The sequence below is a fragment of the Nematostella vectensis genome, chromosome 10, assembly GCF_932526225.1.
Source record: "Nematostella vectensis chromosome 10, jaNemVect1.1, whole genome shotgun sequence".
In the NCBI taxonomy this organism is placed as follows: Eukaryota; Metazoa; Cnidaria; class Anthozoa; order Actiniaria; family Edwardsiidae; genus Nematostella; species Nematostella vectensis.
Genome location: NC_064043.1, coordinates 15,483,602 through 15,498,033, shown reverse-complemented (window position 1 = coordinate 15,498,033; position 14,432 = coordinate 15,483,602). Strand labels below are relative to the sequence as shown.

The 14,432-nt window shown below is 38.8% G+C and overlaps 2 protein-coding genes across 2 annotated transcripts in view; both read left to right on the top strand.

Annotated features, from left to right (window-relative positions):
* LOC5508675 (pre-rRNA-processing protein TSR1 homolog) overlaps positions 1–5,212 on the top strand; it is a 34,531-nt gene extending 29,319 nt beyond the window's left edge. Inside the window, exons 19-24 of the mRNA XM_032377457.2 lie at positions 268–330; positions 1,254–1,337; positions 1,623–1,728; positions 2,011–2,151; positions 2,227–2,301; positions 4,691–5,212. Coding sequence (XP_032233348.1) covers positions 268–330; positions 1,254–1,337; positions 1,623–1,728; positions 2,011–2,151; positions 2,227–2,301; positions 4,691–4,845 — 624 coding nt within the window. The 3' untranslated portion in view covers positions 4,846–5,212. The remainder of the gene's footprint in view (positions 1–267; positions 331–1,253; positions 1,338–1,622; positions 1,729–2,010; positions 2,152–2,226; positions 2,302–4,690) is intronic.
* Positions 5,213–5,287: 75 nt separating this feature from the next.
* Positions 5,288–9,578, top strand: LOC5508669 (LHFPL tetraspan subfamily member 3 protein). Its single transcript, XM_001629192.3, has 2 exons — positions 5,288–6,062; positions 8,293–9,578. The coding sequence occupies exons 1-2, from the start codon at positions 5,525–5,527 to the stop codon at positions 8,622–8,624; spliced, it is 870 nt and encodes a 289-aa protein (XP_001629242.1). The 5' UTR covers positions 5,288–5,524; the 3' UTR covers positions 8,625–9,578.
* The last annotated feature ends 4,854 nt before the right edge of the window (positions 9,579–14,432 follow it).

The window sequence follows — 14,432 nt, the reverse complement described above, 5'->3', positions numbered from 1 at the left end:
ATCACCACCATTATAAACACTGCCTTCACATCACTCACTCTCATCATCACCATTGCCATCACCATCATCATTACTGTTGTCATCATTATCTTCATCATCACCATCAACATCATCATTACTATCACTACATGACAATCGTTGCCACCATTGTTATAACCATTATCATCAACCTAAAATAATGCTATTCATCGCCATTTTAGACCTACAAGAATGTCACAATTGCTTTCCATTGACTTTTGCTTACTTTACTGGCTTGCTTTTTTGTAGATGTCCGTTGTTCACTTTGTGATCAAAAGATTGCCAAGCTACACTGATCCCATCAAGTCAAAGGTAAATACACGTCCAAACAATCTCCAAATAATGTCGAAAAAAGGTCAAAATATCACTAGGCCTTTGAAACCGATCTTGATTGGTTGCTTACAAAACAATTGCAGGCCTTTGAATCCGATCTTGATTGGTTGCTTACAAAACAATTGCAGGCCTTTGAAACCGATCTTGATTGGTTGCTTACAAAACAATTGCAGGCCTTTGAAACCGATCTTGATTGGTTGCTTACAAAACAATTGCAGGCCTTTGAAACCGATCTTGATTGGTTGCTTACAAAACAATTGCAGGCCTTTGAAACCGATCTTGATTGGTTGCTTACAAAACAATTGCAGGCCTTTGAAACCGATCTTGATTGGTTGCTTACAAAACAATTGCAGGCCTTTGAAACCGATCTTGATTGGTTGCTTACAAAACAATTGCAGGCCTTTGAAACCGATCTTGATTGGTTGCTTACAAAACAATTGCAGGCCTTTGAAACCGATCTTGATTGGTTGCTTACAAAACAATTGCAGGCCTTTGAAACCGATCTTGATTGGTTGCTTACAAAACAATTGCAGGCCTTTGAAACCGATCTTGATTGGTTGCTTACAAAACAATTGCAGGCCTTTGAAACCGATCTTGATTGGTTGCTTACAAAACAATTGCAGGCCTTTGAAACCGATCTTGATTGGTTGCTTTCACAACAATTGCAGAAAAAATGCTGATGCCGGCCCGTTCATGGTTTGAGTGTCATCACTGTAAAACAACTTTGAGCTGTTACACACCAAGTCCTACTGTAGTTACCATGAAATCAAATGCATGCCACTACCTTGGAGAATCCCTGTCTCTCTAATCAACCTATTAATATATCTGTAGCTGGAAGACATAAGAGAAAAAGAAAACGCCAGCCTAACATGTTATTTTGACATATTTTCTGTGTGGTGTAGGAGCGACTTGTGTTCCACTGCGGATACAGACGATTCACAGCCTGTCCCATTTTCAGCCAGCACACCTCAGGAGATAAACACAAGGTAGACATAGACCCCACCCTATACTACACCCCATACCAAGTCCTAATGGCACACCCCTATGTATCACTCCTATGTACTGCACACCTATATGTTCCATATCCTATGTGGCACACCCCTATGCACCACGCCCCTATTGACCCTTGGTACTATCTTCATTGACAGTCTTGACACACTAACTCCAATCATGTTTGTAGATTGGGTGAAGCCAGAGTAAATATGATACACAATAGAAGCATGCTCATAGACCAACCTTTTACTGTCTCTAAATGTTGTTTAACGTTCCAGTACGAGCGCTTTCTGCCCCAAGATGCCATCACGGTTGCGAGTATGTACGCGCCTATCATGTTCCCTCCTTGTCCTGTCATGGTGTTCAACGCTGACCGGCAGACTGGTAAGTAGTCAACCTCTCTCGAAACACACCGAAACACTAGCTGGGACTGACAAGCATAGATCAGAAGGAAAAAGAAAACAATTCAGTTTGAGAATACGCGGGCAGATGACCTCAGCCAAAACATCAACAAAAAGGTTGCATCTGATTGGCTAATCTATATTTCTTAAAATTGCCTGATTCACGGAAACCACGTGACACCTATATGATAACAGAATGTGGATGAGGTTAATTGCCCTTACTTATGAGTCCCTTATTTGAGCCATATGACCATTCTCTCCCCAGGTTCTCATACATTAGTCGCCACAGGCTCGCTGTACAAAGTTGACCCCAACAGAATCATCGCCAAGAAAATAGTGCTCAGCGGTCACCCGTACAAAATCAATAAACGTTCGGCAGTTATTCGGTACCTGTTCTTCAATCGAGGTTTGTACAAAAACCAACAAACCCTTGTTAGTTATGTCCATGTTCTAAATATACTTCTGCTCTTTCTTTTTCTAGAGGATATCATGTGGTTCAAGCCAGTGGAACTCTACACTAAGCATGGGCGACGAGGGCATATCAAGGAACCTTTGGGTGAGTTAGAACTCCATCTAACATTTCACTAGAACCTTTGGGTGAGTTTAGAACTCCATCTAACATTCCACTAGACCCTTTGATTGAGATAAGAACTGCATCTAACATTTCACTGGAACCTTTGGGTGAGTTTAGAACTCCATCTAACATTTCACTAGAACCTTTGGGTGAGTTTAGAACTCCATCTAACATTCCACTAGAACCTTTGATTGAGATAAGAACTGCATCTAACATTTCACTAGAACCTTTGGGTGAGTTAGAACTCCATATAACATTTCACTAGAACTTTTGGGTGAGTTTAGAACCCCATCTAACATTCCACTAGAACCTTTGATTGAGATAAGAACTCCATCTAACATTTCACTAGAACCTTTGATTGAGATAAGAACTCCATCTAACATTTCACTAGAACCTTTGGGTGAGTTTAGAACTCCATCTAACATTTCACTAGAACCTTTGGGTGAGTTTAGAACTCCATCTAACATTCCACTAGAACCTTTGATTGAGATAAGAACTCCATCTAACATTTAACTTGAACCTTTGGGTGAGATAAGAACTTCATCTAACATTTCACTAGAACCTTTGGGTGAGATAAGAACTTCATCTAACATTTCACTAGAACCTTTGGGCGAGTTTAGAACTCCATCTAACATTCCACTAGAACCTTTGATTGAGATAAGAACTCCATCTAACATTTCACTAGAACCTTTGATTGAGATAAGAACTCCATCTAACATTTCACTAGAACCTTTGATTGAGATAAGAACTGCAGCTAACATTTCACTAGAACCTTTGATTGAGATAAGAACTCCATCTAACATTTCACTAGAACCTTTGATTGAGATAAGAACTCCATCTAACATTTCACTAGAACCTTTGGGTGAGTTTAGAACTCCATCTAACATTCCACTAGAACCTTTGATTGAGATAAGAACTCCATCTAACATTTCACTAGAACCTTTGATTGAGATAAGAACTCCATCTAACATTTCACTAGAACCTTTGATTGAGATAAGAACTCCATCTAACATTTCACTAGAACCTTTGATTGAGATAAGAACTGCATCTAACATTTCACTAGAATCTTTGATTGAGATAAGAACTCCATCTAACATTTCACAAGAACCCTTGATTGAGATAAGAACTCCATCTAACATTTGACTAGAACCTTTGGGTGAGTTTAGAACTCCATCTAACATTCCACTAGAACCTTTGATTGAGATAAGAACTCCATCTAACATTTCATTAGAACCTTTGGGTGAGATAAGAACTTCATCTAACATTTCACTAAAACCTTTGATTGAGATAAGAACTCCATCCAACATTCCACTAGAACCTTTGATTGAGATAAGAACTCCATCTAACATTTCACTAGAACCTTTGGGTGAGTTTAGAACTCCATCTAACATTTCACTAGAACCTTTGGGTGAGTTTAGAACTCCATCTAACATTCCACTAGAACCTTTGATTGAGATAAGAACTGCATCTAACATTTCACTAGAACGTTTGGGTGAGTTTAGAACTCCATCTAACATTCCACTAGAACCTTTGGGTGAGATAAGAACTTCAACTTACATTTCACTAGAACCTTTGGGTGAGATAAGAACTCCATCTAAAATTTCACTAGAACCGTTGGGTGAGATAAGACCTTCATCTAACATTCCACTAGAACCTTTGGGTGAGTTAAGAACTCCATCCTCGAAAACCCAACCCAAGGGTTTTTTTCCCTAACACTTCACTAGAGGAAAACACCCCTGGGTTTCCGAGGATGTAAGAACTCTGGATCCGACTTAAATACGATATCTAACTGTTGTAGGAAATTTAGGTTGTACGTTTCACTAAGGCTTAGTTCAAACGTCGAATAATCCATGAGCCATATTCAATGCAAATGACCAGAGTCTATTGTTCACCTTCATTTGCATGCATTTGAATACGTTTTAACTTAGCCTAACAAAGTGAATTCGCAGGAAAGTCACTGAAATCCATTCCCCCTGAATACATTCATTCATATGATTTCTATTTTATTTCTATTTTTGGCTAGTACATGTTCTACAAAAAAATATAGTCTCTGGGGAAGACTGTCTAAGGAGCTTCTGTATTGACTGACACCGTATTCTTCCCCAGGCTCCCACGGTCACTTGAAGTGCTCGTATAGTAAATACTGTATTGACTGACACCGTATTCTTCCCCAGGCTCCCACGATCACATGAAGTGCTCGTATAGTAAATACTGTATTGACTGACACCGTATTCTTCCCCAGGCTCCCACGGTCACATGAAGTGCTCGTATAGTAAATACTGTATTGACTGACACCGTATTCTTCCCCAGACTCCCACGGTCACATGAAGTGCTCGTAAATACTGTGTTGTTTGTATCGTATTCTCCCCAGGCACCCACGGTCACATGAAGTGCTCGTTTGACGGCGCCCTTAAGGCCCAAGACACTGTCTGCATGAACCTGTACAAACGAGTATTTCCAAAATGGACTTATGAGCCCGCGGTCACGTCACCGTCTGTCCAGCAGGATGTTGCTATGGATACGTAACCATGTTTATAATTCCGACAAAAAAAGAAGAAACATTCGAGTTCTTCTACCGGTATTTCCCGCGGGTCCCAGTTCCTCGCAAGCAGAGGCAGCCCAGCGAAATTCAAAGAAAAGAAAAGAGTGTAGTTTCTGTCGATTCCCTTATCAAAGAAATTTCTGAGAACCGTCGACCGATTTGATTTAAAAACTTGGTTACATTTTTTGTACTCCAAATTCTAGGCCATGGATTTTTAAATCGAAATTTCATCAAAGTAATTGCAAAGAATGGATGAAAAAAGAAATATTTTAAACGTTAATCCAAATAGCTGTCAGGATTTCTAGGTCATTGTTGTAATAAATAAAATGCCAATAAAAAGTAATAATCATTTATTGTCAGCGCGTTTTCTTTTTCTCAAGAATAAGTTCGCAAAGGATCACTGAGTTACAATTGTTTTTCCGAGGGTTCCGATCCGCTTAACATATCCATCAAAAAGTCTCTCCTCCTAGTTCCGCGCCATGCCAAGCCGACTACGACTGTCATACCGCACAATTAATGATGTGAATACTATACAGTCCCTAATAACTCGCCCGCTAAGTCACACAACAGAAACAAGGTCTGCGGAAAGTGTGATCTTTGGGCCCACAAAACCCCCGCGGGAGTCATTCTGTACTATTCAAACCCCAAGAGACTCGACCAATAATGCCTTGTTTTGCTCTCAGAAAGCACAGTTTTGGTGTTTCGCAGTCAGCGAAGTGTAGGGATCACGAGCAAGAAAACAGAGAAGAAGGAGACTCGGAACAAGGAGACAAGAAAGAAGAAGTGACTTCACCGGCCGCGATGTTTCGCAATGGCCGGCCCTACAAATCCTGGTACAAGTCACGATCCCGGAGTATTTTGGTCGCTCTGTGGTCTCTATGCACGATTTTTATTGGGATTATGATAGTGGTGGTGTTCGTTCAAGCGCAGTGGCTTGGTGGAAAGGATAGCGCTTCTGGCCTACAAACTGACTTCGGACTTTATCGTAGTTGCACGGGAGGCAGTACGGGACGTTGCTCTGGGGAACTGAACCACTTCTCCTCAATCCCATCGTCCGCTTGGAAAGCTGCTACTATATTTGTGTTGTTCGCGTTTATTTCGATTTTTGGCTCGCTCGTCGTGGTATTTGTTTATTCATTATGCTGTTTGAACAAGTCTGGCTTGGGATTTCGCTTTTGCAGTGGATTACAAGCTTTTTCCGGTAAGACTTTTAATTTACCCCAGTTTCTACCGTAAGTCTGATAGAGACTAGAGCATTTTGCCAAAATCGTACAAAATTCTTTAAATATTTAACCTCGGAGATACATCGTCTGTGTGAGGTCACATATTCGATTTTCTAGAGTTTTCCGCTTTCTTCATGAATAACTATTTACTGAAAAAAGTTAAAACTCCGTCTAAAGCTATGCATTCGCCATGGGACTATGGAGCACAGGAGAAAGGTTTGAAAAAGCGCTCGCCTATGACATAGTCCAAGCAATTATAGGATGATCCTTAAAGCTACCGTCACAATGTTGAAAACTGCACGAACTTTTTCTAGATTTGACTTTGTGGTTTGAATTTGGTCGCCAGATATTAATAATTAAAACCAAACTTAGTTAAACAAAGTCATCCGATTTACTTTTTAGATATACAAATATTTGCATGTCGTATTGGCAGGTAAATGAGCGAATTGCAAGTGGATTAATAATTTAACTCAATTCATTTACTCGAGAAAGAGAATACATCTAATCACTGGCAAAGCTTGAAATTGTGCATACCGTTTTCTTTCAATATTCAGGGAGGCCACGTTTATTTAAAACGAAGGATTATTCAGATTTAAACATAAGAAATTCGAATAAAATGAATACTGATTTTCAAAACAACGGAAGTATTTTATTTTCCAAACTTCGTTTTGGACGTCAACGGATCAATACCGAATTCTTAAAACATTCTAATTCCACAGGGAGCCCACTCAACTCAGCGAATTGTTTATTTAGCATGTGCTTTAAACTTCGTTTATGAATATCAATTAGGTCACGAAGTTCTCAATAAAACTCCTTCCAAATACATATGTCTTATACTTTATTGTGTCCATTCATGTTTGGAACACTTGTTTTACATCCCTTCGTCGAATTCGTTCAAAAATATTCGGGTTTTGCAAAAACTCGACTTCACGCCTAATGGCTTAAGTCCAGACAAGGGTGGAAAGTTATTCCCAAACTCTGTGACGCCACTTCTGCTGAATTTATTTTTATTTAAATAAAATCAACGCAAAATATAAATTTCTCCACATATATCGCTAGAATGATGATGGAGCTAACTTCTGATGGCAATTGCTTCCATTATAAAGCACAGGCGAAGGATCAATTGCGATTTGAAATTACACTTTACCGAAATCTCGGCGAAAAATTCGACAAAAAAAAAAAAAAACATCCAGAGGGGGCAGGAGTTTCTTTGCGTTCGATACAAAGAGTGGTCGGGGTGGGTATAGAAATTTGCATTCAGAGCCGCACGCAAATATGACCAGAGCAGCGTACAAAAATGTTAAGCACGCCAACACTTCACCAAATACTCCCGTGACGAATGCGACCATTTTAGCGCCGTCCCACAAGCCAATTTCTTTCAATGGAACAGTGTTACTGTGGATCGTCATAACAGAACTCATTTTGCCGTTCTCTTCGCTTTCGAATCTCCACTCAAAAACCTCACCCTTATCAGCATTCTCGTTAACGAGTACTTTCCTGTAAACCAAAACAAAAAGGTGATCCCTTTTCAATACGATACTCCATCCTGGTAGCTGCAGCTGTTGCTCGTTTGCTTGTGTTATGATTAGCCCAGGTTGATGCCGCGCGATTTTTTGTAAACAATAGCCGTGTTGTCGTTGATGTTCTTTCGGTCGGACATATGTATTTGGAAGGAGTTTTATTGAGAACTTCGCGACCTAATTGATATTCATAAACGTAGTTTAAAGAACATGCTAGATAAACAATGCGCTGAGTTGAGTGGGCTCCCTGTGCTAATTCTAGAGAAATTAAAACTACGAAAAGTCTTCGTATAAGTTTCTCTTCAGATAGAGATCCGACGACTTTCTGAAGTTGAGTCTGAAAGCTTCATCGAAAGTTCACATTGCCATATAAATTTCACATCATGTTAGCTAAATGGTCTGAGGTGGTTTTAACTAAATAAAACACCTTGAGGAGGGGGGCGTAAGGGGGGAAAACCGCAAAATGTAAGTGGGGAAAACCGCAAAACCGCACAGAAAAACGCCAAAAACCGCAAAACAAGTTATTAACCACAAACCGCGAAGTCTAGAGAAACCGCAATACCGCGGAATAAAATACGAAAAAAACGAAAAAACCTCGCCAAATTTAAGGCAAAACCGCATCACCGCAAAACCTTATGCCCTCCTCCATGAGTTGAGTTGTTACTTCAAATTCGTGTTATTGTTTTAGGATGCTGTCTTATGCTGGCCTGTCTGATCTATCCTTCTGGCTGGGATGCGCCTACTGTCCGAGCGGTCTGCGGTTCAAGCGCCGGCTCATATCAATCGGGCTCTTGTGACGTCAAATGGTCATATTGGGTGGCACTCGTGTGCATGTTTGACGCTTTTATACTCAGCTTTCTCTCACTGATGTTTATTGAGAAAGAAGGATTTTTGAAAACCTTAAAGCCGAAGAGGAAAAACATTTCCAGTTTTACCCGTAATGGTATCAGCTCCTCGAAAAATAACAATGGAACGAAGAACACAGCATTCACGGTGGACCAGGAAGACACCCACCTTTAGATAACGTGACATGACTTATAACACAGATAGGTCATGTGACCTGGCTGAGAACGGGGATGGGTCATGTGACCTGGTTAAAAGAAGAGATAGGTCAAGTGACCTGGCGTAAAAAAAGAGATAGGTCATGTGACCTGGCTAAAACAGAGATGGGTCATGTGACCTGGCTAAAACAGAGATGGGTCATGTGACCTGGCTAAAACAGAGATAGGTCATGTGACCTGGCTTAAACAGAGAAAGGTCATATGACTTGGCTATAAACAGAGATAGGTCATGTGCCTGGCTAAAAACATTGATTGGTCAAGCGACCTGGCTAAAAGAAGAAATGGGTCAGGGACCTGGCAGGGATGGGCAAAGCGATTTTGGCTTAGCAGAGATTGGCGGTGAGACTAGAAATGGGCAAAGTTACTTTGCTTGGAACTCGTGCCCAGGGTACGCGCGCACCTTCTGTTTGTTAAGAGTTGCTTTGTTGAACTCAGGATGACGACACCCCGTACCCGCACCTGCACGGTCAACTGCATGATAGTCAGTCATGATAGTCACATCGCCACCCTCGTCATCTTCAACGACGCCACATTAATCAGCATCAACAAAATGATTACTGTTGTCTTCAGAATTGTCATTAGGCACTTCAGGTGTGTCCCTTAGCGTTTGAACATTGTAAATAGCATAAAGTTATTAAAAAACACACAAAATAATCACGAACGAAAGACATTTTCTGTTAAGATAATAATGCGCATCTGCTTTGCCCTTATTTTCTATAATATAATACCGTTATTGCATTGAGTGGTCTTGTGCAGATCCTCATTTTCTATAATATAATACCGTTATTGCATTGAGATGTAGGGGTCTTGTGCAGATCCTCATTTTCTATAATATAATGCCGTTATTGCATCGAGATGTAGGGGACTTGTGCAGATCTTTATATTCTATAATATAATACCGTTATTGCATTGAGATGTAGGGGTCTTGTGCAGATCCTCATTTACTATAATATAATACCGTTATTGCATCGAGATGTAGGGGTCTTGTGCAGATCCTTATTTTCTATAATATAATACCGTTATTTCATTGAGATGTAGGGGTCTTGTGCAGATCCTCATTTTCTATAATATAATACCGTTATTGCATTGAGATGTAAGGGACTTGTGCAGATCCTTATTTTCTATAATATAATACCGTTATTGCATTGAGATGTAGGGGACTTGTGCAGATCCTTATTTTCTATAATATAACACCGTTATTGCATCGAGATGTAGGGGTCTTGTGCAGATCCTCATTTTCTATAATATAACACCGTTATTGCATCGAGATGTAGGGGTCTTGTGCAGATCCCTATTTTCTATAATATAATACCGTTATTGCATCGAGATGTAGGGGTCTTGTGCAGATCCCTATTTTCTATAATATAATACCTTTATTGCATCGAGATGTAGGGGTCTTGTGCAGATCCTTATTTTCTATAATATAACACCGTTATTGCATCGAGATGTAGGGGACTTGCGCAGATCCTTATTTTCTATAATATAACACCGTTATTGCATTGAGATGTAGGGGACTTGTGCAGATCCGTATTTTCTATAATACAACACCGTTATTGCATCGAGATGTAGGGGTCTTGTGCAGGTCCTTATTTTCTATAATATAACACCGTTATTGCATCGAGATGTAGGGGTCTTGTGCAGAACCTCATTTTCTATAATATAACACCGTTATTGCATTGAGATGTAGGGGACTTGTGCAGATCTTTATTTTCTATAATATAATACCGTTATTGCATCGAGATGTAGGGGTCTTGTGCAGGTCCTTATTTTCTATAATATAACACCGTTATTGCATCGAGATGTAGGGGACTTGTGCAGATCCTTATTTTCTATAATATAACACCGTTATTGCATCGAGATGTTGGGGTCTTGTGCAGATCCTTATTTTCTATAATATAATACCGTTATTACATTGAGATGTAGGGGACTTGTGCAGATCCTTATTTTCTATAATATAACACCGTTATTGCATCGAGATGTAGGGGACTTGTGCAGATCTTTATTTTCTATAATATAACACCGTTATTGCATCGAGATGTAGGGGTCTTGTGCAGATCTTTATTTTCTATAATATAACACCGTTATTGCATCGAGATGTAGGGACTTGTGCAGATCCCTATTTTCTATAATATAATACCGTTATTGCATCGAGATGTAGGGGTCTTGTGCAGATCCTTATTTTCTGTAATATAACACCGTTATTGCATCGAGATGTAGGGGTCTTGTGCAGATCCTTATTTTCTGTAATATAATACCGTTATTGCATTGAGATGTAGGGGACTTGTGCAGATCCTTATTTTCTGTAATATAACACCGTTATTGCATCGAGATGTAGGGGTCTTGTGCAGATCCCTATTTTCTATAATATAATACCGTTATTGCATCGAGATGTAGGGGACTTGTGCAGATCCTTATTTTCTATAATATAATACCGTTATTGCATTGAGATGAGTGGTCTTGTGCAGATCCTCATTTTCTATAATATAATACCGTTATTGCATCGAGATGTAGGGGTCTTGTGCAGATCCTCATTTTCTATAATATAATACCGTTATTGCATTGAGATGAGTGGTCTTGTGCAGATCCGTATTTTCTATAATATAATACCGTTATTGCATTGAGATGTAGGGGTCTAGTGCAGATCCTTATTTTCTATAATATAATACCGTTATTGCATTGAGATGTAGGGTTCTTGTGCAGATCTTTATTTTCTATAATATAATACCGTTATTGCATTGAGATGTAGGGGACTTGTGCAGATCCTCATTTTCTATAATATAATACCGTTATTGCATTGAGATGTAGGGGTCTTGTGCAGATCCTTATTTTCTATAATATAACACCGTTATTGCATCGAGATGTAGGGGTCTTGTGCAGATCCTCATTTTCTATAATATAACACCGTTATTGCATCGAGATGAGTGGTCTTGTGCAGATCCTCATTTTCTATAATATAATACCGTTATTGCATCGAGATGTAGGGGTCTTGTGCAGATCCTCATTTTCTATAATATAATACCGTTATTGCATCGAGATGAGTGGTCTTGTGCAGATCCTTATTTTCTATAATATAATACCGTTATTGCATCGAGATGTAGGGGTCTTGTGCAGATCCTTATATTCTATAATATAATACCGTTATTGCATTGAGATGTAGGGGACTTGTGCAGATCCTCATTTTCTATAATATAATACCGTTATTGCATCGAGATGAGTGGTCTTGTGCAGATCCTTATTTTCTATAATATAATACCGTTATTGCATCGAGATGTAGGGGTCTTGTGCAGATCCCTATTTTCTATAATATAATACCGTTATTGCATCGAGATGTAGGGGTCTTGTGCAGATCCTCATTTTCTATAATATAACACCGTTATTGCATTGAGATGTAGGGGTCTTGTGCAGATCTTTATATTCTATAATATAATACCGTTATTGCATCGAGATGAGTGGTCTTGTGCAGATCCTCATTTTCTATAATATAACACCGTTATTGCATCGAGATGTAGGGGTCTTGTGCAGATCCTTATTTTCTATAATATAACACCGTTATTTCCTTGAGATTTAGGGGACTTGTGCAGATCCTCATTTTCTATAATATAACACCGTTATTGCATTGAGATGTAGGGGTCTTGTGCAGATCCTTATATTCTATAATATAATACCGTTATTGCATCGAGATGTAGGGGACTTGTGCAGATCCTTATTTTCTATAATATAATACCGTTATTGCATCGAGATGTAGGGGTCTTGTGCAGATCCCTATTTTCTATAATATAATACCGTTATTGCATCGAGATGTAGGGGTCTTGTGCAGATCCTTATTTTCTATAATATAATACCGTTATTTCATTGAGATGTAGGGGTCTTGTGCAGATCCTCATTTTCTATAATATAATACCGTTATTGCATTGAGATGTAGGGGTCTTGTGCAGATCCTTATTTTCTATAATATAATACCGTTATTGCATCGAGATGTAGGGGTCTTGTGCAGAACCTCATTTTCTATAATATAACACCGTTATTGCATTGAGATGTAGGGGACTTGTGCAGATCCTTATATTCTATAATATAACACCGTTATTGCATGGAGATGTAGGGGTCTTGTGCAGATCCTTATATTCTATAATATAATACCGTTATTGCATCGAGATGTAGGGGTCTTGTGCAGATCCCTATTTTCTATAATATAATACCGTTATTGCATCAAGATGTAGGGGTCTTGTGCAGAACCTCATTTTCTATAATATAACACCGTTATTGCATTGAGATGTAGGGGACTTGTGCAGATCCTCATTTTCTATAATATAATACCGTTATTGCATCGAGATGAGTGGTCTTGTGCAGATCCTCATTTTCTATAATATAATACCGTTATTTCATTGAGATGTAGGTGTCTTGTGCAGATCCTCATTTTCTATAATATAATACCGTTATTGCATCGAGATGTAGGGGACTTGTGCAGATCCTTATTTTCTATAATATAATACCGTTATTGCATTGAGATGTAGGGGTCTTGTGCAGATCCTTATTTTCTATAATATAATACCGTTATTGCATCGAGATGTATGGGACTTGTGCAGATCCTTATTTTCTATAATATAACACCGTTATTGCATTGAGATGTAGGTGTCTTGTGCAGATCCTTATATTCTATAATATAACACCGTTATTGCATCGAGATGTAGGGGTCTTGTGCAGATCCCTATTTTCTATAATATAATACCGTTATTTCATTGAGATGTAGGGGACTTGTGCAGATCTTTATATTCTATAATATAATACCGTTATTGCATTGAGATGTAGGGGTCTTGTGCAGATCCTCATTTTCTATAATATAATACCGTTATTGCATTGAGATGTAGGTGTCTTGTTCAGATCCTTATTTTCTATAATATAATACCGTTATTGCATCGAGATGTAGGGGACTTGTGCAGATCCTTATTTTCTATAATATAACACCGTTATTGCATTGAGATGTAGGGGTCTTGTGCAGATCCGTATTTTCTATAATATAACACCGTTATTGCATTGAGATGTAGGGGACTTGTGCAGATCTTTATATTCTATAATATAATACCGTTATTGCATCGAGATGTAGGGTTCTTGTGCAGATCTTTATATTCTATAATATAACACCGTTATTGCATTGAGATGTAGGGGACTTGTGCAGATCTTTATATTCTATAATATAACACCGTTATTGCATCGAGATGTAGGGTTCTTGTGCAGATCCTTATTTTCTATAATATAACACCGTTATTGCATCGAGATGTAGGGGTCTTGTGCAGATCTTTATATTCTATAATATAACACCGTTATTGCATTGAGATGTAGGGGTCTTGTGCAGATCTTTATATTCTATAATATAACACCGTTATTGCATCGAGATGTAGGGGACTTGTGCAGATCCTTATATTCTATAATATAACACCGTTATTGCATCGAGATGAGTGGTCTTGTGCAGATCCTTATTTTCTATAATATAATACCGTTATTGCATTGAGATGTAGGAGACTTGTGCAGATCCTTATTTTCTATAATATAATACCGTTATTGCATTGAGATGTAGGAGACTTGTGCAGATCCTTATTTTCTATAATATAATACCGTTATTGCATTGAGATGTAGGAGACTTGTGCAGATCCCTATTTTCTGTAATATAATACCGTTATTGCATCAAGATGTAGGGGTCTTGTGCAGATCCTTATTTTCTATAATATAATACCGTTATTGCATCGAGATGTAGGGGTCTTGTGCAGATCCT